Genomic DNA, 24,226 nt, shown 5'->3' with positions numbered 1-24,226 from the left:
CCACCAATGTAATGACCTTCACAATATGGGGAGAGCAGTGAGTATTGTCTGTCTTGCTTCCAATAAGGCTTTTCCCATTGTCTCCCTTAACATTCTCATAGAGCAGCTGATGAAGTACAGACTGGGGGAGCAGACTTTAAAGTAGACTGGGGCCTTGCTGAATGGCTGGGCCCAGGGCAGGGAGATCAGTGGCACAAAGCCTAGTTGGAGGCCAGTTCCTAGAGGTTTATCTCAGGGGCCATTATTGAGTCCAGTCCTGTTCAATAACTTACTGATGTAGATGATGGGGCAGCGCCTACCTTCAGCCAGTTTGTGGATGACACCAAACTGGGAGGAGTGGCATATATGCCAGAAGGTCATGGTGCCATCCAGAGGGAGCTTAACAGGCTGGAGAAACAGCATGACCAGGATTTCACAATGTTCAACAAAGCAAAATGCAAAGTCCTGCACCTGGGGAGGAAGCACAGGCAGCCGTGCACTGGGAACTGCCCGGCTGGAGAGCAGCTCTGCAGAAAAGGACCTGGAAGTCCTGGTGCACACCAGGCTGAGCATGGGCAGCATGCCTTCAGCAAAGGGAAGTGAATGGGCTGCATTAGGCAAAAGCATTACCATGAGGCAGAAGGAGGTGATCCCATCCTTTGTTCAGCACTGGCAAAGCCACACCTGGAGCTCTGTGTCCAGTTCCAGCCTCCCCAGTTAGAGAAACGTGGACATACTGGGGACAGTCCAGAAAAAGGCCAAAAAGGGACTGAAGTTTCTCTTACATGAGGACAGACAGAGAGTTTGAACTTTTTAGCCTGTAGTAGAAAAAGTTCAGGGAAGAGATCTTATCAATAAATACAAATACCTGAAAGAAGGGTGCAAAGAGAATGGATCCAGGCTCTTTTCAGCAGAGTCCAGTGACAGGATCAGAGGCAATAGGCACAAACTGAAGCACAAGAAGTTCCCTTTGAGCAGGGAGAAACACTTTTCATTCTAGGGGTGACCAAGGACTACCACATGTATCTCTTACCCAGAGATTTTCTGGAGTCTGCATCCCTAGACACAATCAAAATCCAGCTACACATAGTTTTAAACAATGCTCCTAGGTGATCCAGCATGAGAAGAAAGGTTGGGCAAGATGATCTCCAGAAGTCTCTTCCAACCTCAACCATTCCATGATTTTGTGGTTCAGAACTCATGTCCAAGAGCATCAGACTAATCCTACCTCTGCCCATAAGCACACATGGTCAATGGTTCTACAAAAATACCTTTTCCAGAACAAAAGTGAAATCTGTAACATGATACCTTGTTTTCAGACACTACTAACTTCTATTCTGCTATTACTCACCACATTTTGTCTTCCCCAGATTCGCTGTGGGGAGTAAATAAGCTTTTTCATCAGCAAAGGTGGACCATCAGTATATCTCAAAGTTAGTCTCAGATCCTGACAGTCATTTCAAGTGGAAAATACCCCAATATGTATGAATAGTAGCAAAAATTTATACAGACATTTATTCTCCTCCCCAGTGTCCCACAGTGCTCCCTGGTACAACACTTTTTTGCAAGCCATTAATGTCAGAAAAAATAAATAAAATTTAAAAGCTGCACCATTAGTATTTTCAATTTTCTCCCTGAATGTTTACAATAATCATGAAAATAAATCCTGATAATTAACACATTAATGAAATTATCACAAATAAGCAGTGCTGGAAGACATTTTTACAAGTCATTTAGTCCATTCTCTTGTTCCAGCACAGGACCAGCTACACTTGTGCCTCCTCTAACAGGAGACAAACCTGTTCCTTAAGATTTTCCCAACTTCCAAACAAGCCCTAAACAAAGTATGGAAGCATTTTAAGTTTTCTTTCCATTAAAAAGTTCTCCCTACCAAGTTCAGTCTCCGCCCAATGCAACCTAAGTTTACTCCTTTCAGCTTCACCATGAGATGAACATGGAAATTGATCATTTCCTTTCACTTGTCCATCTCCTTCTTTCCCTGGGATTTTCTTGTTAGGAGGCTAAATTAACTCATGCGTTTGATTCTTTCCTAACACATACCATGGTTTTTAGACACCTAATTATTCATTCCTTTTACTCTCCACAGAATTACAACTGCTCCACATAATTTTTGAAGGGTATGCTATGCCAGGTGAGACCTTACCAAAGCCTAGCAGTGGGAAAACTTCCTCACAGTGCTTCCTGGCTAGTGTTTGTACATTCCTGTGTGACATTAATCTCTTTCAGGATACTGGCTACAACTCAACTTACATACTACCAGGGCTCCCTGATTCTCTGCCAAATAACATTTCCCTACAATTTTTATTTGTCCTATGTCAACCACATAAACTACCCCTACAGAACCTCCCTTTGCATTTTTCCTTTTGAATAACATCATAACCATAGCTTGGGGTTTTCAGGATAATTTTTTATTATAATCTTGCCATGAGGTGTGAACACAAGACTGGGAGAAGTGTATCAAAAAATTCAGTGAGTATACTAATTAATTAATTTCTTAGTTATATAATAAAAGCACTGAACAAAACTGGTTCCCAAAGAGGTGACCATTTGAAAAGATCCTTCCATAATAACCATTTATTAATATTTTTGTTAACTATAACTCATCTGTTTACACTGCCCATATAGAATTTTAAGTTTCTTGAAAGCCATATGCTTCATATGTACAACACCAGTGAGCAGAACAACTTTTGCTGTTAAGGAAACTGGGAATACTAAGTACTGAGATGTTATGAGCAAAATGTAATATTGCCAGTATCTAATAATAACAAAAAAATATCACTATTAATATGTACACAATTTTATAAGCAGTTAAGTGAGAATATCAGAAAGTGAGCTCAGAATAACACATAGCTTTATGAATATCAATTTTATGTCCTATTTTTCCATTTAATTAGTGAAATTTTTTCACCATGTATTCTCAAAAAACATCACAGCTTTCATGACCCACAAGTATGAAGGTCCATTTAAATACATATACTAAAATATAAACAAATATTAATTCTGCCTGGAAAGTAATTAGTAAGTTATATGCATGCTTTAAACCAGTTATGCATGAGTTCAAAAACAAACATTTCTTTCACCACATGAACTTACAAGGCATAAACCTCTAGAAGAAAGAAGAGAGAGCAACTTAACTGTTTAAAGCTTAAATAACATCCAAAATACATTTTAGCAATTTGAAAATTTATAATAATAAATATTTTTAGTTTCTCTTTATTAAAGGAATATTTTCCTCTCCATGCTTTAAGTTCTACTCTAAGATTCAATGTCCTAGCTTTGCCAGTTTCTGTTAAAACTTGAGATTTTGAGGTATTTGAGTTAGCAAAAAAAATCATACAAAAGGTTCACAGATGAAATACTGGCTCCATCAAAGTCAAAACTTCCTCAGCTTTGATTGACCCAAGATTTCACCTCATATCTGCTGAAGTTCTGAAACTTGACAGATATTCTAAAAGCATGAAAAAAATTACATATTTTTCCAGTCCTTAGAAAGCTCTTCTGACATATTATGTAGATTCATATAGCATTCTATGCATGACTCAGACCGTGCATGTGCATAGACATGCTATAAATAATGCTACATGTCTTATTCCAGCTCCTCATGCACAGAAAACAATACACCAGAAGTTTCATTATAAAGAACATTTGCCAAAAAAAAAAAAAAAAAAAAAAACCCAAAACAAAAAGAAACCAGCTGGAATAGTAGTAACACCTTAAATTGCACTCTAATGCAATCATTTAAGTTACTGATAAGGAGAGTAAGACCTGATTTTCAGTTTTCCCTTTGCAAATGAGGGGTTGGAAAGCAAATGGTGCTCAGCTTGTAAAATGCCCTCACCTGCTTGTTCTAAAAGGGCAATTATTTTAAAAAGACTAAAAGACTCTCCAGGATTCCAGGATGTTCTAATGCTATACAGATGTTACTTAATCTACAGAGAGCAGCTTACTTACGTCTGGGGCTCCTTTTCATTTTGCTGTTTTTGCTGTGGTTGAAGAACGTTATTTACCAGCTCAGTGATCCCACTAAAGGGAAACCACCTGTTTAAACAAGCAAATAATGTGACTGAATAACCAATAAAACCACACTAGTTTAAATGTTTTCTTATCCAACGTTAGTAGAAATACACAGGCGGAAAAGCTAGAGCCAATGGGAATGTGAGCTGCAGAACTAAAGAACTAAGTCAGCCACTAAGGGTGAAAGGGAAGTAAAGTTCTACAAGTCACCAGTTCACAAGCAAGGAGCAAGAACCTACATCCAGCTAACATGTGGATGGAGTCAGAAGCTACAGGCAGCTCTCTTAAAGCCAGTCAGGAAGCAGATGACAAACTACCTGCAGCCCATCAGGTATCAGTGAAAGCTAATACCATCAAAGGTGCAGAGAGCAGAACATGGCAAAGGTAGAAAAGTCAAGCCTAGTGCATCTTGAAGATACTTTACTTACTGTGTCGGCTGTGGTTTTTGCTCTTCTTTGACCCTAAAAAGATAAGTTTGCACAACTGAGTGCAACATGTTGAAAACAACTACCCTGAAGTACTAAAATCTGTATAAAATGGGAGGGGAAAAGTTCCTATTTTGAGTTAAAAGGATTTGTTTTAATATTTGTTGTATGTTTATATTAAGATGTACTATGGGCTTATTTCCATTTAGTTTTTAAAATGGGCAATGCCAAGTATAGAAAACTTTAATATGTAACTAAAAATCACATCAGTAATGTTCTTTACCTGACTTCCAATTTTTTACACATAATACCATATTAAAACATTTCCAGCAATCTATTCAGCTACAAATACAAAGGAAGGTGCTTTCATTATGTGAACTACAATCTATTTCTTTTTTATTCACAACCAAATTGCCTGTCATAGTTCAAGGCAAATTTATAACATGTAATATGCTATTTAAAATGAAATATAGTAAACTAATAGATTAAAGGAAAATCTGCATTATATTTATTAAATTACAGCAATGTCAGGATCTGAAGACAACATAACTAAAAACTAAGGAAGGAAAGCTGAGGAATTTTACTCATCAGTGAACTTTATATGACTTGCTTAAAGAAATAACTGGATAATACATACAGAAGGTCTGTTTAGGACTGATTAATTGTTGTCCTCTGTCTTAAGCAAAATATTCCATCTAAAATGCATGCTTTAACTTAAATGAGCAAGCTGATGTTCTATACCAAACCTGTGCTGGTTTCAGTTGGAGTAGAGTTAATTTTCTTCACAGTGGCTGGTATGAGACTGTGGTTTGACTTTGTGCTGAACACGGGGTTGATAATATTGAGATGTTTTTGCTATTGCTGAGCAGGGCTTACACAGAGCCAAGGCCTTTTCTGCTTCTTGTACTGCCACTCTGGTCAGGAAGATGGGGGTGCGTGGGAGGTTGGGAGGAGACAGAGCCAGGACAGGTAACCCAAACTGACCAAAGGGATACTCCAGACCATGTGGCATCATGCTCAGCAAATAAAGCTGGGGAAGTAGGAGGAAGATGGGGTGGGGGGACATTTGAAGTGATGGAGTTCACCTTCCCAGGTAACTGTTGCACCTGATGGGGCCCTGCTCTCCTGGAGGTGGCTGAACACCTCCCTGCCCATGGGAAACACTGAATTATTTCCATGTTTTGCTTTGCTTGTGTGAGTAGCTTCTACTTTCCCTATTAAACTGTCTTTATTTCAACCCACAAGTTTTCTATCTTTTACCCTTCTAATTCTCTCCCTGATCCTACTGATACTGAGGGAATGAGTGAGCAGCTGCCTGGGCCTTGCTTACTGACTGGGGTTAAACCATGACAAAACCCAAGAACAGAGACATTTACCCACAGGAATATTTACATCCTCTAATTGCAGGTATTGGTCTTAAACATTAAGTTAAGATCTACTTTCCCTATATGTTCCAAAACCCAAAAAGGTTCCTATAAAGATATTCTGAATGTCTCTCTGCAGAGAATACTCTTGCCTAACTAAACAGGAAGAACAGGCTCATAATTTTAAGTGGATGCTTGGTGTTGCACACAACATATGATCTCAGATATTTTGTTGCACACAAAATAAAACTCACCAAAATACCTCCATATCTCATCCATCATATGATATCAGAGGAAATAACTCCATAAACAGCTTTCAGTGACTACATAAGATTTAAATAAGTGGATAATGAGAAACACTAATATCTTTCCAAAACTGAGTACCGAAAGGGAAAACTGAACATGCCACACAGTAAAATGTCTTCTAATATGGTTTTGCCTCTTCAGCACTTTACAAATGTATATAAAAAGTAACATTCCAGTACAAAAAAACTAAATAAATAAATAAACAAATAAATAAATAAATAAACAAGGCCCACAAAATCAAGCAGGTATATTAAACAAGAGAAAAAAAAAGTAAAAATGAAAATGTCACATGCCATTGCAATTCCACTCTACCATGCATCTTAATCATATTATTATCTTTAATCAAGATAATCCACACTTGTTTTTCAATGCAGAAAATTCAAAGCAGGAGAAAAGGGAGGGATGGGAAATCAAACCATGTCCATACTTAGATCCCCAGCATTATGAGTCTTAAGGCTCTGTGGTCAGCTTTGAAGAGAAAACTCCCAGATAATAATTCAGAGTTCCTAAGTTACCTACACAGAACTGGACCCTGAAATGTGACCTCCCTGACAACTGGACATTTAAAAAGGAATATATCACTAATCTATAGATTCCTTTCCATACTTGATTTCCAAACATTTGTACTCAAGTCTTTTAAGTTATTACATCATTGTGAATTGTTCTATTGAACTAAACAAAGGAAATCTGAGCCCTTCACATAATCTGATTACAACCAACATCTTTTCTTTGGATAGTGACCACGGTCAATATTTTTTCACATGTAGAACTGAGATCAAATTAGTTTAAGATCCTAAGTGTGTAGTTTTAAATTTTTGGTACACATTTTTTCAACAAGATCTAATATATTTACATTATAGCATATATATGTTGGCTTCAATTGCAGCTGCAAACCCTTGGTATTTTTGAAAAAATGACAAAATGACAAAATCTTACAATCAATGTTTAGTTTTCCACCATGAAATAAAACACATTGTCCATTATCAGACATGTTAAAAACCTGCATTTAAAATTAATTTCTCAGCATTTTACAGAAACACTACAGGATATGATATGACCCTACAATTCAAAGTATCTCCCTTATAAATTAATCTTTTTGCCTCCTAGAATTCTGTCTCACTATCCACTTTCCAACACTGCAGTTATGTGAGGACAAGAGCTTCCATTATTATATAACAGTGACGCATTCCTCGAGCACTCTCCATACATCCTTCACTCCCTGGATTAGGAAATTATCTTCCTTTACTTTATAACGAGCACAGAAGACAAACTACAATTTAAAAAGAAATTATTGAGAAATATATTGAAGTAATAGATTCTACCATATGGTTTTAAATTCATATTTACCTCGTGGATCAACAGGCCTGAACCCTTCAGGTGTACAGCCACATATTTATCTTTCAAGGTCAGAGAATGGATACAGATTCTGGATCTAAATCCAAAAACCACTGACTAATTTCAGCTTCTTTTTTTCCAAAAGACTTCATTCACACGAAATTACAAGTTGTAGTAACTGATAGAAATAATTATATATTAGATGAAATGCACTCTATGTATTTTTAGCATTGCTGTGGTTTAAATATCTTTTTCTAGACAGAAAAGGACGAAAGAGACTCCAGAAAACTTGAACCCTGTCTACATCTACACATACAGTTGTATTTCCTTTCATTACAAGAGCTGCTTTGTGTTTCACTGGATTGTGTACTCCCATATTTATGCATTGCTTTCTACCCTCCTTTCAAAAACCAGCAACAAACAACAAACAATTGCTTAAAAGTGTCTTGCCAGGTCAGCAAACCCCCAAACTTCCATCTTCTCAACAGACCAACTGAAATACCCCAAGCAGAATAACTACATTCTGCTCCTTCCAGCTACCTGGCTTCATTTAACCTTCCTCTGTCTTTTCAGCTCTATCCACCCAGATCTCTACCAAGAACAGTGCCAGTTCTCATTATTCACTAGAAACAAATTCTGATCTAAAAACACCAACAGGCTGCAGATAATGTGTCTGATTGACAGTAACTGAGACAATGTATTCTAACAGTGCAGAATACTAAGTATTTACTGCCTATTCTAAAACCTTAGGGGAGTTTGAAAGTCTTGTCACAACTTTTTTTTTTTTTAAATGATCACAACTCCATACACTACTTCACTTCAAAACAAGCCAGGATTTTTCTACTTGCCAACAATAAAGAATTTTTACACCTAGCACTTTGTTATGGGGAACCTCTGCCCTTTGAAACATACACAGCACCATCACTCTTGTGTTCCTCTGCAAGCCTACACAGTCCAAGAGCCAGACCCCTTTGATCTTTTCCAGTAGCTAGAATCATTAAGCTAAATCTCAAGTCTCAGTGAACAGTTTTTGATGTTAGGTCCTCTCCGTGTACTAAAAATTTCCTCAAAGATTAAGGCTATTCCCACTGGCACAGGGAATGAATATGAGAACAGAACAGAAAGAGGGAAGAGAGCAAGAAAAATGGAAGCAGGAAACTAAGTAATTAAAACATCAATATAAAAATTATTATTATCCCTTTAAACTCCTAATACTTTTCTATTTTTCAAACTACTGCCACCAGTAAAAGCTTCTCTCTAAAATCTACTATGTCAAAACCATAAAATATTTTTTCCAAAAGGTGCTTTGGAGACAGGTAAACTAACAAGTACTCTGTTAGCAGAGATCATTTCTATTTTCACATACTTGGATGCATGGCCACAAACACATAGGGGAAGAACTCAGGTCCCTCAATCTATGAAAATAACCCTTAAAACAGACTCTACACCTCCTAGATATCTGTATTAGTTCTTCTCAAGTGATGTTTGGGGAATCCAGATTTTTGAATCAGCCATCCTTGGCAGGGATAAACATCATAATATCAACCTCTAACCCAGTAATATTCACAAGATTCACAACTTGCCATCCATAGACCTACGAGCACAAGGAGATCAAATCTGAAGGAGTAAACTGGATGTACCCACTGTCTCCTAGAAACACTTAGTTGAGCATATAGCATTTAACACTCTATATCACTTTCATTTAAAAATGCTACAGGTCAGTAATTTCAGTTTTTTGCTCAATAATAGTCTATGTTTTCCATATTTCCTAACCAACTCAGTGGACTAGGATGGACCAGGATGGAAGTTTTTTCTAGCCCTTTTGTTGAAATGGAGAAGATTGGAAAAGCAAGTCAATCTTTTGCTTGGAACTCCTCCATGAAAAAATATCTAAATATATTTTATTATTACTATTAATTCTGTGATGTTGTTTGTATCAATTTAATGAAGCTGCTGGTGTTTCTAAAGTAGTTATTTTTATTAAATATATTGCCAGGAAATCCAGAGAGTGGGACACTTTTATGAAATGCTTTAAGTTCAGAGAATGAAGATCCTCATGACAAAGCAGGATATATGTGCAGTAGTCTCAATGAGAAATGCATGTTACATTAAACTTGATTAAGAATCAACATAAGATTAAATATTAATGCACCAAACTATCTAGTTTTCCTAAAGCAAATCATACAGGAAGGATGAGGGACAGTCTCAAAGCTATAAAAAGAATTGTCACATTTTGCTTCCTCTGCAGATACCATACTGACATTGACCTCCAGCTTTGTTCACAATAAAGAAATAGAAATAGTTGAGAGAAGACAGCAGCAAATAATTTTGTCTCAAACCTAGATTTATATTATATTCAATAAAAATCTGTAAACCTGCTATTTTTCAAATAAAAACAGCAGCATGAATGGCAACTAGTTCATAACCAGTTGTGTTATAAGGCGAATTAAACTGAATACTATTCTCAGGATTAGTATTTTTCCTTCTTTGCATTCCAGACCCCACTCACCCAGAGGACAGTAAGTACAGAGATGCAGCTTTCCCAAGAGTCAAGGTGTCAGCATCTTTGAAGTGTTCTCTCTCCCTTCAATAACTGTCCACAATTGTAAGCAGATTTGAAATATTCCAGAATCACTTCATAGTTAGCAAATTTCTTTTCAATGCAGAACTAGTGAAAAGATTTTAATGAAAGTGTGTAACTAGCGTTCTCTGGAATCTATATATTCCCATTGTCATAGTATATTAACATAATAATCTCTAGAAGTATTTACCATTGGCAATATTTCTTAATTTAGAACAACTTCCTCCCCTTGAAAATGGCACTGAAAATAAAATAGATTTAAAGAAATAATGATAAAATTCTAACCTATTTTCCCTCTTGCTTCTGTGTGCCTTCCATTATTTCTGTCCAAAAACGTGCATTCCATGTATAACTATCCAAAGTACTGTGGAGATACCCATTCCCTCATTTTAATTGTGCTGAAAAGGAGAGATCAGGTCCAGAAAAATTCAGAGGTTTCCACCACCCTGTCTTAGAATGCATGTCCATTAATCCATTTTCCTAGATTGCCTGCTGTGGACTCTTTCTTTTTTTTTTTTCCTAAACCTTCATAGCAGTATTTCAATTATATGCCCTGCACCAAATGAACAACAACAAAAAAAAATTAGTTGCAGTGACTGCAGTGGCTATACTTATACATTAGAAGTCAAGACATGACACAAGCACAGTATATAACTTTGCCTGCATCCACTCTTGACAAAACAGGGGAGTTAACACAGACATATATGCAAATACAACCAGCTATTTTCTTGAGAAGGCATCTCTACAGATTAATTACGTTAAATTATGTAAGTACGTTTAACTCCAAGAAAGGAGGTCAAATATAAATCCATGCCAATTACATAACTGTAAAATACTATATATTACTGAATTGGTTCTTTGCATTGATTACCCTATTGATGCTGTAAGAACATACACATAATAATATGCAGTTTAACTATTCTGATCAAAGTTAAAGTCTTTAATTTATATTACTGTTCCAAGTGTTTTATTAATTTAGAGAGTATAAACAGTTGAATTGAGCAGGATCATATTTTGGACAACAAAGTAATGTCTTGAGGAATATTTTCCTGAAGATATAAGCAGGTGATTTTACTGCAAGTTTGTTCTGTTTGTAACAAACATACAGGTTTCTAAACAAGATTCCAAAAAAGCACTTCCACAATCAGTAGCTGAGTGGTAATTGGATATGTGATATAATTGAACAAGTAGGTGGAGAGGTTGTGTATTTGGGCTAGAAACAATAACTGGTACACAGAAAAAAATTTAAAACCTAACTAAATCCAAGTTTAAGAGGTCAAACATTCCTTGAAGTCCAAACTAAAGTTACCTTAAAGATGTATGACAAACAACAAGAAGGCACCATACATACTTTACAGATAAGCACCAAGATATACATGCCACTGTATAATGGTCTAAGCTGAAGGAGCTCCCTGAATCAGCCTCAGATGAAAATCATCCATAAACATAATAAGTTCTGTGAGATAAAGCTTACTCTGACATTTAAATGTTAATTAGAAATGGGATGGTTTAATCTAAGGTTCCAAACAAACAAGTTGCAAAGTGATATTTTGATGCTAATATTTTTATTAAAAATCTACTAATGTGCTTCACTGTGACCAAAACCACTGCTCAACAGCCCTGTACTTTTAACTCTAAAACTGAAGAAATTACAGTATGTTGTGATTATTTCAGAATCAGCAAAATAAATCAGATTCTGCTTATCTTAGAACTCCTCAGGGCAAAAATGTTTCCTACCATTCATTTCTGGGATAGAAATGGAGACACTGTGTTCCACAAATGAAAACTCCCTCATTTCTCACATGTCATAACTCATCCAGACTTCTTCCTTGCTATTTGTTACGGTGTTCACAGTAAAATGATAAAAATGAGTGTCAAACTCACCAATCAGCACATAAGAAAGTTACAACAGTACAACTATAACAATAAATAAGTACTCCAATGAACAGTAGCCATTATGTTATATACAATTATACATACACTGTATATATATACAGTATATACATATGCATATACTGTATATAACATATACATATCTTATATACATTTCCAATAATTAATTCACCAATCAATGCTCTCTTTTGAAGGTTATACTAAATTGCAAGCAGGAGCCTTAGACCAGGGAAGTGATATTAAAAGGTCTATGGGTTTGTCCAAAACTACCACACAGTTTAAAATGGGCTACTGCAGCTTTTTCCTATATTTAGTAAGGAAAAAAGTATTTTGGTTATCACAGAATAAGTGAGAATTTCTAAGACAGAATTTGAAAGCCCTCAGCATTATAATTTGTTGCTCAGTTGCAGCAGGCCAGCTGCTTCCCACATAGGCATCATGTGTCTGCTGAGGGAATGAGGCATGTACAAAAAACTTGGAAAAACAAAAATTATAAAGTAATAAATAACAGAAAGTCTTGGATCACACGAAGTTGTCAAAGAGGGACAGCAACCAGAAAACAGTATAAACAATCTTAACAAAGGAATTATATTGGGTGAAGTTGTATCTTTCAATCCTAAAACTTCAGAAGGTTTTTCCAGATTGTTAAGTTACTAATATTTTTGAATTAGGCGTTCCACAGATTTGCTTTTTTTCTGGGTAAAGTAAGCTGTATCTGTCATTTGTTCATCTCTAGCATCATATATAACAGCTGCAAGACTGGACCAGCAAACTTGTAACACAGAAAACCAAAAATTAGCCTGTATTAGAAGTGCAGAAAGAACAATTCAAAGACCAAATTAATGCATATGAAGCATGTCAAGGGCAGCAGACAAAAAATGCATACAAGTTAAAGGAATCCTTAAACCACAGTAAATATTTCTTTAAAAGTAGTTTACCTGTTCAGTTTCTATCAACTCATTTAAAGAGCAGCTAATGTTGCATCATTCTTCACTATAATGAATTTCCAAATCCATTTCAAGGACATGAGATACAAGTAACTACTTCCTTGAATCCAATCAGTTTGTTCTGTCAGTAGATCCCTTTTTAGATAAAAAGGGCAATATTCCTACAAATAACTTTCAATTTCTGTTGAAAGTTCAACTTTGAGACAACAGTCACTGTCCCGCTGTATGTTTGGTCACGCTAATGTCTCCCTCACACAAGCTGAAAAGCCCTGACTTCTCTCTGATGCCATTGCTCATATTTTATACAGGCAGAAACACCTCGCATGGGAGCCTGACACTTGTTCACAGCCTCTAGGTAAGCAGCAACTGCCTTCACTCAGGATGTTTTATCTGATTGAGCTTTAAGCACATGCATATTTCAATTTATTGGAGGGAAATGGTTTTATTTGGATTTAACTTTTTTCTCCAATTGAGTAAATGTTACTCTCCTAAGTCCTGCAGATGTGTGGATATTTCAGGCAGATGACTCACAGAGAATGAAAGAAATCAATCTGAGACAACAGGCATCAAATCTGAAAAAAAAAAATTGGACTTTCCTCTAATTTTCCAAGAAGGAACAGAGACAAAGTTTTCCAATGTCATGTAACATTTGTTATTAGATGCAATTTTCTGTAATTATGAGAACCTCATAGTAAGCCTTGGGTGAGATTTGCATTGAAAAAATGTTGAAGTTACAGATATCTCTACAACCTAAACTCTAGCAAAGATTAATTTTTGACATCTAGCATTCATTTGACTGTATCTATTTTCAAAAAGTCAGGTTTCTCCAAAGAGGTGCTGGAATAACACTTAGGTCTGGCACATACTTTGTGTCAAGGGGAAAAAAATATTATGTGTAATTTTTTACACATATTTTGGGTATAGAGGAAAAAAATATTTTACATTCTTTCCTACAGGATGTGTGAAATGTACCACAATAGCTGCATTACTGAGCCATATTTTACTTCTGGAAATAAGGATGACTGTAACAAGGTGACTGTGAATTTTACAGTCTTGTTCATGACCAAAATGCAAACATTTCCCACTATTATAGTAATAACACATGCATAAATACATCAAAATGGAACATATATGTGTAAAATATGACTCAAAGTTTAGTAAATCTATAATCTCCAAACACAGTTTTACCAGAGTGAACTTCAGTAATTGATAATCAAATACTAAATAAGGTTTTGTCCTACAACAATTTTTCTTAGAAAACACTCAAAAAAGGCTTAAATATCTTAAATTAAAATTTTAATCACAAGGATTTTTAAGGGAGATTTATTTCAGTGTCTGGATCACAACTTTCCTTATGTAATGCATTTTTTGTTAATTCTGTATTGGAAAGATGAGACTTTATTTTTTACTTCTCCTTCAAAATGTTTTGCAATTAACTGAAATTCTCAAGAAATTCATAAAATGAAGCAGAAAGCTTAATTTTAAAATTGATACAAAAGCTGGGATATTGGAATCTAACACATTAGCACCCTTTCAGAACATTAGTTGAATTCTAATGTAACTAAAGTTTCATTTTAGAACAAACCATTAAAAAAGAAATTTCTCCTAAAGGTTTTGAGTTGCTTTTAGATTGGATTTTTACTTTTTCAACAGTAGATGGCATTCCAAGCATCTCCTGCAGAAAGTGTTTTCATAGATGCTTTTTCTGTCATCAGCTGCTAGTGAAATATGCAACCCTGGGCTCAGATGCTAGCAGGTGAATTAAAAAAATAATTTTAACTCTGTAATTAATTTTAAATGCACTGGTAATTACTTTGGACTTGATATGTTATTTTGCGTGTTAAATAGCAATTTTATAGTATTATTATCTCTAAGATACCCACCAGCTGAAAATCATATACACTAGAGCTTAAAAACTACACAGCAGACAATAAGCTAGTATTTCTCAGACTGTGACATTTAATTGTGTGAAATGGATTCCATTTTTTTCCAGAGTTCAGGCAATCCTAGAAAAGGGTTTTGCAAAGGATACAACAGGAACAGAAATAAACAATATCATTAATTTGTTAATGTTCTATTCCAAACCAGCCTTACAAAGAGCCCCTTTTTGGAGCAGACCTTGTCCTGCAGCCCCTCTGCACATGAAGCTCTGGATCCCTATTGCATAATAAACAGGGTGTTGGCAGGACAAGTGATTCAGCTGTAAGGCTTGAAAAATTCAAGTTCCCTACCAAAAAAGAAACACAACATAACTTCTGCTACAAAAAGAAGATTAGATTCTAAGATTTAAAAAAGAAGTGAAAAACCAGGAAAAGAAAAATGAGCAAGAAATACAACAGCAATGCATACAAATTTAATGACAATACTTTCAAATAGTGTATTTATCAAGAAATCATTCATTTTTTTCTGATTTGGTGTTGTTGTTCACATAAATCTTGAGAGTTAGAAATATTATTGTTAAATATATTATATTTAATATTTTATGAAGGAATCATGCCTATGTTATTACCTTATTCTATGATATAGTCCATATAGTAATATAGAAGCTATTATACATTACCTATGATGCTGATGATGGTATTATGATGATAATATCATTATATTATGATGTTATTATAGTATTATTATGACCACTTTTGTGAAAATAAAACATAAAATAATGGGGGTTTTCCCAAGAATATATTTAGTTGCATAAAAATATAAATGGGAATACTTGCAGATAGCATTGCATTCTCTATTCACATATAAACATAATTTATAGTTCATATCTGCAAGTCACAGCAAATTCCTGTGATATAGTCTTATCTATCTGTGATGTAATGTCTCTGACCACATGAGATACTTGAAGTAAATGCAATGCCCAGTTTACATGCTACTGAGAGAAAGCATGAGTGGTTTTCTTTAAAAACAGATGTTGTCTGGTGATTCACTTGATGAATACGAAAGTTGGAATCATAAATAGAATATTATTATAAACTGTGTTCATGACTTGCTATAGCAACACAGTTAACAATAGTGGAAATGTTCTTTTCCATCGGTTTTATATTCCTGAAACAAAGAAAATATTCCAGAATTGTTTGCTATTTCTGTCTGTATTTCTCTTTTTATGAGTATTCTGCTGGGGTTTGCTTGCTATTTGCACCTTTATTTTAAAGTGAACCAAAGTTAGATAATGCTTGGAACACCATTTTCCTGGATTTTTTTTCTGATGCTTTGTTTGTATGCCCTTGTCTTGTATTCTTTACATGAGTAAGACTTGGAACACCATTTTCCTGGATTTTTTTTCTGATGCTTTTTTGTATGCCCTTGTCTTGTATTCTTTGCGTGAGTAAGGCTCTCCTAGTTTGAAGAGTTTATTTAAATTGAGCATTTTTGTGCACATTTTTCTTTCTCATGTTGTACAGATATATTTACAATGAGGAAGCAAAGTGATTCTAGAGCTGCATCACAGATGCCAACTAAACTGGGGCTTGTACTTGTTTTAGTGAGCAAGCTTTGGGCTCTGGAGATGAACATAATCCAACCTATGAGCACAGCCAGTTTTGAAACTACTGACAATTTTGCATACATTCCACTCTGCACTTAAAACATCCAACTTTTCAGGTTTTAAAACTGATATTCAGAGAAGACCACCTGTCTTTAAAAAAAAATGAACTACTTTAGCAAATTCCTTCTAAAGAGAATACAACTCATCTGGTCTACTTAATAAAGGAAATAACACATACAAAAAACCCAAAAAACAACAACAAAAAAAACTACAGAACACATTGGCAAAATTAATCTTTAACAATTTTGATTTTTTTTGGGATCAGAATTAAAATTCTTTCAAATAGTTTTTATGTCACAAATAACCTTTTAAGCAGAAGCTTACAAGAATTTAAATGATCTGCTATATTAATTAAAATATTTTCTTTTAATCTAAACTGTAAGGGCTTCTGATCAAAATATCTTGTCTTTGCTGAAAATGCCAAATTTTAGTTTTAAAAGCTAAAACTATATTAACCATTAAGTTATATTAATTATTTTTATTAATTCACATTAGGTCCTGCCATATATCATTCTCTGTAGTGGCCAGTGGCTGAATCTGGGACATTTCCACGTTGAAGGAGTTGTGGATTTACTCAGTTTACCACTGGTTTTGGGTCCACTGGGTTTGACATTCCAGATTATAATGCAGGAGGACGAATCAGACTGTTCTAAATTTCAAGGTTGTGGTGACATAATAAATTGATTTTTGCTTTGGCTGTTAATTTCCTTCAGTGTCTTTCTACAGTTTATTTAGAAAATTGGCTTGTTAACCAATTAAAAAAACCCTTAAATTTCACTTCTGCCGGCATCGTAGAATTAAGAATGAAAAGAGAATTTGATCTGTGTAACTTTTCCTGTTTCTCAGTGAAAACAAAACATCTATTTTCTAAACAGGCTCCAGGAGAGAACCCCGGATTCCAAAAATGTGAGATCACAATCAAATAAAAATGGTACTACTATTTACTAAATTCCATGTTTATTTAAGCTTCTTTAACTGGCTTTCATAGGGCAAGTACTCTGACATTATTATAACTATTCCTCTGAGCAAACTATTTAGCCTCTGAGGTTGTACATAAATTACAGTTTAAATCAATAGAAATTGTTGTGACATTTCTTTTTCTTCTTATTCTGATTCAAAAAGTATATCCCAGTGGTTCCTGAAAGTAGTACATTCATTTCTATAAATGTCAAAATTCTCTCCCAGAATGATGAAAAAGATTGATTGAGTGATCACTTTTAACATAGATTCTGAAACTGAATACAGTATCCCAGAATTTGTAACAATCTTACCATTTTCTGTCTGACTTTTTTCTATATTTTTACTAAGATTAACTTTCCTAGTCAGGCTGCAAAAAAATCTTCAAACAATCTTCAAGACACAAACTCAAGGGCTGGTAACCTCTAAACCTTTTTGCCAAAACAAATGGAAATTTTAAGTATACAATTAAATATCATACACTACTTAAGAATACAGTCTTCCCTCAAAATTTAGCATTTTGATGTTGACTCAATACCTGAACTTCCTGAAAGGATGCAATGTCATTTGCATAACATTATAAAGTAGAATCTGAAATTTTCCCCCTTTGTTTTCTGTTCCCTGGGAATAAATTTACTAACAGATTAAGAACTCAGAATGCTCTCCCTGACAAACACTCATTGCTCCTTTATAAGAGTGATCAGTCTGGGATTCCAGAAACTTGGGACTGGCTATAATGGGTTTGGAGCAGGGGGAAGGCAGGGATAGAAAAAATAAACTTCAGATCTCAAATTCCTCCTACAGCAAAACTACACCTGTACTAGAGGCATTAACAGAATGCTACCTGTAGAAATAGTTATTTTGTGAACATCATTATTCCTAAACATATGCTATTCAAACTCTTATCTTAACAGAAGTTCTAAGTGATTAATAAGGGAATCCTGCATAGCAGCTTTGAGTGATCTTTTACCTCCCAAATCTTTATTGTAATGCAGACACTCATTGCTCTCATTCCTAGTTAATTGCAAACATTCATTCATGTCTGTTTGCAATTAGAGTACATTTAAAATTCATAGAAACGTCATTCATAAAGATGGTAAATATAAATAAAAATTAGTAAACACAAAGTGACATCAAAACCAGCTCAGCTAATAGTTCTATGATTTAAAATGTAGCACATGCTAAACACCCTTGAAAAACTCACAAGTTAACAGATTCTGCAGAGCTACAACACCAGTATCAATTTCCAGTTGGGAGTATGAAACTAAATTTTGTAAATTCAGTATTTTTTTATACCTATACTAGTAGTATATACAAATGAGAAGTAAAGGCAATCTACAGAAAACAAGTTTAAAAGTTATTCTCAAGTTCACAAATTAGTACATTTCTACATTGCTGTTCTGTAACAAAAATACTCACCTCTTTCTTCTGAGGAAAGAGGTGCATGCATTTTTGTTTAAATAAAATATATTTCTTACATTAAAAACCTACCCAAAATCAACAAAAGTAGACTTTTCAAAACTGCAGAAATTATTGATGGAAGGATGAGATTACTATGTGTCAGAATGATTATTCTCATTAGTCATTGTCTACCCCAAGCACAAGTTCAATGCACTAAGTTGTGTGAGATGCAAATGAGAAAACAGTACATTAAATAGCTGAATGTCTAATAAAACTTAGACTTTCTTCTTTCTATCTTCTCTGAATCTCCCAAACTGCAAGTTAAGCTCAAAACTTCTTGTCCCATCATCTACTCAGGGCGTAAAAAAGAGCAGCCTTTCATTTCTTTGAAATGTTGAAATGTCTTCTGTCCCAAAGCTTAAGTGTTTAGCTCTTCTCATGGTCTGTTTTCTAGGGATCTCACCTGGACTACTGTCAACTTACCCACTGCTATTTTGAGCTGCAATTTTGAAAACTAAACTCATTTTAGCTGGCCATTTAGTGGTGTTCATTATTGCCTAACAGTTCTGTAGGACATTGTAATGTTTATGCAACCTATGATAGCAAGTATCCTTTCCATAACCACATTAAATTAATTAAAGTTCATTTTCAGCAAAAGAGGAAGTTTAGAGCCTAGACACTGCACTTGGGAATAGACACACAGTTAGTAGCTAACTTCAATTTCAATGTATGATTACATGTAAGCATAGTACTTACTGAATAATGTCCCTGTTGAATATCATTCAGTAATTTTAGACCATAACTGTTTCATTTATAACTTCTCTAACATGCTTCTCTAACTTCTCTAAGTGCACTCTATTTCATAATTCTGAACATTAATGGATGCGCTTGACAACTTTAGCAAAGTTTCATTTGGTAAATCTTTGTTTAGACAGAACATCATCCATATATGGGAAGTAAAACTTTCTGATTCATTACTCGTGGGTAAATATTATTATTCTACAGTAGTTTTCTCTGTATCACCTGTCCTGGATTACTTAGGAATATGTTTTTCAAGAAGATATTAAAGCCTTCCTGAAGATACACTATCTATTACCATTTCTCTGTCTACAGAAGCTGATATCTGTTGCAGAATTAAATTAGATTTTTCTGGCATGATTTGTTCTTGATAAATCCACATTGACTACTATTCATTTATTTTGCATCTTCTAGATGCTTGCAAGAACTTTGCTTATTTCTTTCCCCTGGTGTTCTTGGAATTTCAGGAGACTGATTCACTGCTAATCCTTGGCTTTTCTTCCACTCACACCACCCCAATTTTCTAAAGGGGGATTCTGTTCTTGCTGTTCTCTAGTCTTATATAAAAGTGATATATAATATCACATATATATATCCAAAAAAGTGATTCCATCAGATTTTCTGAACTCTTAAAATAGCTTACAATAAAATCCACAAGACCACAATAATCAGTAATTTTATCCTTTGTGACTTACAAATAAATTTAAAGTCACAATTTTAGAGACAATCTTAGCATCTCAATTAAAATACTACTCCAGCCAATGGAAAACTACTTTCTAAAGCTCTGTCTATTCACATCCCTTGATCTGAATAAATACATTAATAGGAAGCAAGATCTTGACATTCTAGAATAAGACAAAGTATAGAATATCTGCAACCACTTCTGAATTTTTTCTCATTCCCATCACTGAAAAAAGGCAATGGTCCTGTGTGGGTACTATGTGCTCTCTCTGAAAACAATCAGATTAACCAATGAAAAAAATGTTAAACTGATTCGTACTTTTGGGCAACACTGTCTTGGAAAGCACAATGGTTTCATATTGTTACATATGATCCCTACTCACCAAAGACAGAGCAGGCACTTGTATCATAACCCTGTGAGGCCTGTCTGTGGCACTGCTTGCCTGTATCAAACATTCCAGATTTCCTTTAACTTATCTGGTCTATTCCTTCCAGATCTCAGTATTCTTAGTCACAGTTGAAGTCTCACTTGAAAAGCCAGCCCTGATGGAGAATAGAAAATGCAGAGATACAGATGTGCTTGTCACAGGTGCAGAAACAACACATTTTGAAACTGATAGTCTCATTATTTTTTTTCGTATACTTAATAATACACTTCTTTTTCCCTTTTAAAGAGACATCAACTCTAAGAAAGACAAAGGCAGCTAAGCTGAATCCCAAAATGGTGTACAAAATTTAAAAAATTACTTAATGGTGTACACATCACGAGTGGTGTACACAATGAAAAAAATTACTTAAACCTTTCTTTCCAAACCATGTACAGCAAAACAAGGGTGAAAAGTGACAATTAACATTAAAGAGTTCAGAAAAGACAGGCAAGAGTGACATGAGAATTGGGAAAATGTGAGACCTGAGTTCAGGATTTTTTAGCCTTATTGGAAAATTGATAAAGGCATTGCTTTCATTTCAGTCTTGTCAATTTTTATGTTCACAGGAGACACAGGCACTTTAACAGGCGTTTTGACTGTGAAGTTGTTTCATTTTCTCTTTGGCACTGTAGCCCCTTGGCCACTCAAAGTGTTTGTAGCCAAACCCATTATGAGTGAACCAAGCTCTTGCCTTGACTCAGGAAAAGCAGCTAAGGATGAAAAGACAATGCAGGTTGGTCTGCGTGGTGAATACAAGACCCAGCTGGCTTGGAAGCCTGGGCTTGTATCCTAACCCATAGAAGAGAATAAGATTGATATAAACTGAAAAATCTGTTCTCAAGGAAGAGACATTTTGAAGAAAGAGGGGGGAGATTAGAACTAAAATGCAAATTTTTAACATTTAAGTTTTGTAAATATTGAAACATTTTACTCATAATAATAGTGAAACTTAAGTAAATATTGGTTGTATTTCAAAATATGTTCTATTTCAACCTCATGTTCTTGAGCTTGATGCAATTGCTCAAAGAGATTGATCACATATGTGATGCAAGCAGATCTTAATGGTCCCTCATCTGACTTTAAAATCTACTTAACCACTCTTTCCTTTGCTTACTATGAACTCAGAAAATTTCTTCTTTGGGATTTCAAGTATGTAGCCTTTTTCAATTGATCATGCCCTCTCATATAAGTCATATATGCCACCATCTATGTCCTAATGATAGATTAACAGCCATCTAACTGAAAAGTGAGATATATTTGAAATGAACAGGATGTGAGTACTTTTCACAGCTACTTAAACAGTTTCAGGGTAAAAAACATGCATTGAAAATAAAATAAAGATTTCATTTTATGCATGAGACATATTTTATGTTAATACAATACCACCACCACAAAATTTAAATATATTTCAAATGTATACTATATATATTTTAAATTACACGTAATAACGTTATGTAAAATTATATAGGGGTTTATGAGAGAAATGGTTTCCATTTTTCTCATTAACTACCAAACAAATCTCTGTAGTTTGCATAGCTAAAACTATGAGAGTCCTTTTTTAGTTTGCTTAAAATTGTTTCAGCACCTCCGATAACAGCTGTAATACAAACAATGCCCTTCCCAAATAAATGCATTATCTCATTGCCTGCACTGATTAAAAACAGTAGCACTGCACAAAAGGAAGGGCTACATTTAATAAGACTATAAAAATACAAAATTACTGAACTTCAGAAGGAGAAATTAGCAAATTCTTCCAAATTATGAGAGAAGGGATCTTTTTACTTTCTGGAGAACTTGCATACAGTGGCTTCTATTGCAGCTCAAAGAAGAAACTATACCTGGTTAGCATATTGCTTTAGATAATGAACCTGACTTCTGCAAAGAATACAAGCATTCTAGACTGACCTATAAAAAGCACATAAAATTACTACCTAATTAATTACACATAATGTTTCTCACTGCTAATACAATAACAGTGCTGAATACCACTGATTTGCAAAATGTTCTTAGAACAGAAAGCAGTGCTAGAAGTACTCTGCCATCTTCCACAGTTCTCAGAAGGAAATAGCAAGCTCTTTTGATTTCAATAAAAAGACATTCTATAAATAAAATGTATTTATATCTTTGCAAATAAGCAGAAGAGCTGCACTGATCATGGTTTTAGAAATCTTGCCTAATTTTTCTAAGATGTTTCAAAGCTCAGCTTAGCATCTGGATGGGCTGATTTTTATCACTTTTATAGTGATAACAGGGTTTCACTACTTAAACAAGATCACCTCAGGAATGAAGAACAGCTGGTGCAAGCTGAACAAAAAGTAAATGGGCACAAGAGACCACTTTCTGTATCTCTATTTTGTTGGACATACATATCATCAAACTGTGAAATCAGTCAATTTAGTCAATCAGAATTGAGAATTCTCTTGGAATTCCTCCTGACAATGGCTTACCATAGAGCACCTACAGCAGTTTTCTCCTTTCCTAGTTTGCTAGGAAAGCTTGCTATTCATCTTTAATTGTGCCTGTATTTATCAGCTGCCATTACCTACCTCACCACTGTAATCCAAAATTCATCAGCAAGAAGCCATCAGCCATTACCACATTCCCTTTAACATTTTTCTACCATAAGCACTGTGGCCTGCTTTTCTACTCTCTGCATTGATTTTTAAGAGAAGAGAGCATCGAGTGGGACATTTCAATTCTTATGTTCAAAATGCTCAGCACCTTGTGTCCAACATGTCCAAGATAAAGATCATGGTCAGCAATTTCCCTCCTCAGACATAACAATGCTTTTAGTCTATATGAATGGAGACAGAACTTTGCTACAGCAATAATCCACTCCTGAACCATCCTGTCTTTTGTTGTAGATGCAAAGTTCATTGATCTCACCTCTTCTAATATGAACACAAAGAAATATATGTATTTAAAAAAACCCCTCCATGTTATAACAAACCCCACTAACTGCACATGAAATTCCTCCCCCAGGGAGAGAATGTGAGAGAACAAACCAAATGTAACAGATGTTAGTCATATCATTTAATGCATGACTGAAAGACTAAAGATATATGTTGATGAGGACAACATAAGAACCTCTGCAGAACAGAATGGGAATAGCACTTCAGTATCTATTGCTAAATGAGGGAACAGTATAACATAAAAAAAAAGCAGAATCTTTTTTTCACATTTAATTAAATTGAAAACTACAGAATGACCAACAAATGCACATCAGAACTTCTAATTTGCTATAAAGCTTGTCAAAACCCCAGAAGCCTATAATTCAAAATGAACATTAAATCTGCCACAGATGACCACACCACAACACTGTGGTCAAACTTACTGACACTAATAACACCCTTTGTCTTTTGTTGCTCCTGTTTATAGTTTCAGGATGTAAATGGGTAGACTTCATCATAAACATTATCTAAATTAGTTGCTGAAACCACAAGTGAATGCCAAATTCCTATAATCATTGTATCATTAATTACAGATATTATTACAGCAGGTCAAAAGAAAAGGGAATTTGTTCTGTACATCACTAACAGCAGTTTTGAA

General features: G+C 34.8%; 1 protein-coding gene across 44 annotated transcripts in view; it reads right to left on the bottom strand.

Annotated features, from left to right (window-relative positions):
- The window catches only part of RIMS2 (regulating synaptic membrane exocytosis 2), a 453,673-nt gene that overhangs the window by 388,294 nt on the left and 41,153 nt on the right, over window positions 1-24,226 (bottom strand). For 30 of the 44 annotated variants that reach the window (XM_039706150.1, XM_039706103.1, XM_039706126.1 and 27 more), the window contains exons 2-3: window positions 4,443-4,475; window positions 3,952-4,038 (exon numbers count right to left, since the gene is read on the bottom strand). The exons of the other annotated variants lie outside the window; for them this stretch is intronic. In XM_039706150.1, coding sequence (XP_039562084.1) covers window positions 3,952-4,038; window positions 4,443-4,475 — 120 coding nt within the window. The remainder of the gene's footprint in view (window positions 1-3,951; window positions 4,039-4,442; window positions 4,476-24,226) is intronic. 44 annotated transcript variants of the gene reach the window in all.

This window comes from Passer montanus, unplaced genomic scaffold (genome assembly GCF_014805655.1).
Source record: "Passer montanus isolate IOZ18808 unplaced genomic scaffold, ASM1480565v1 scaffold19, whole genome shotgun sequence".
Taxonomy (NCBI): Eukaryota; Metazoa; Chordata; class Aves; order Passeriformes; family Passeridae; genus Passer; species Passer montanus.
The sequence above is the reverse complement of the archived record's forward strand: the minus strand, read 5'-3'. Positions and strand labels throughout refer to the sequence as shown.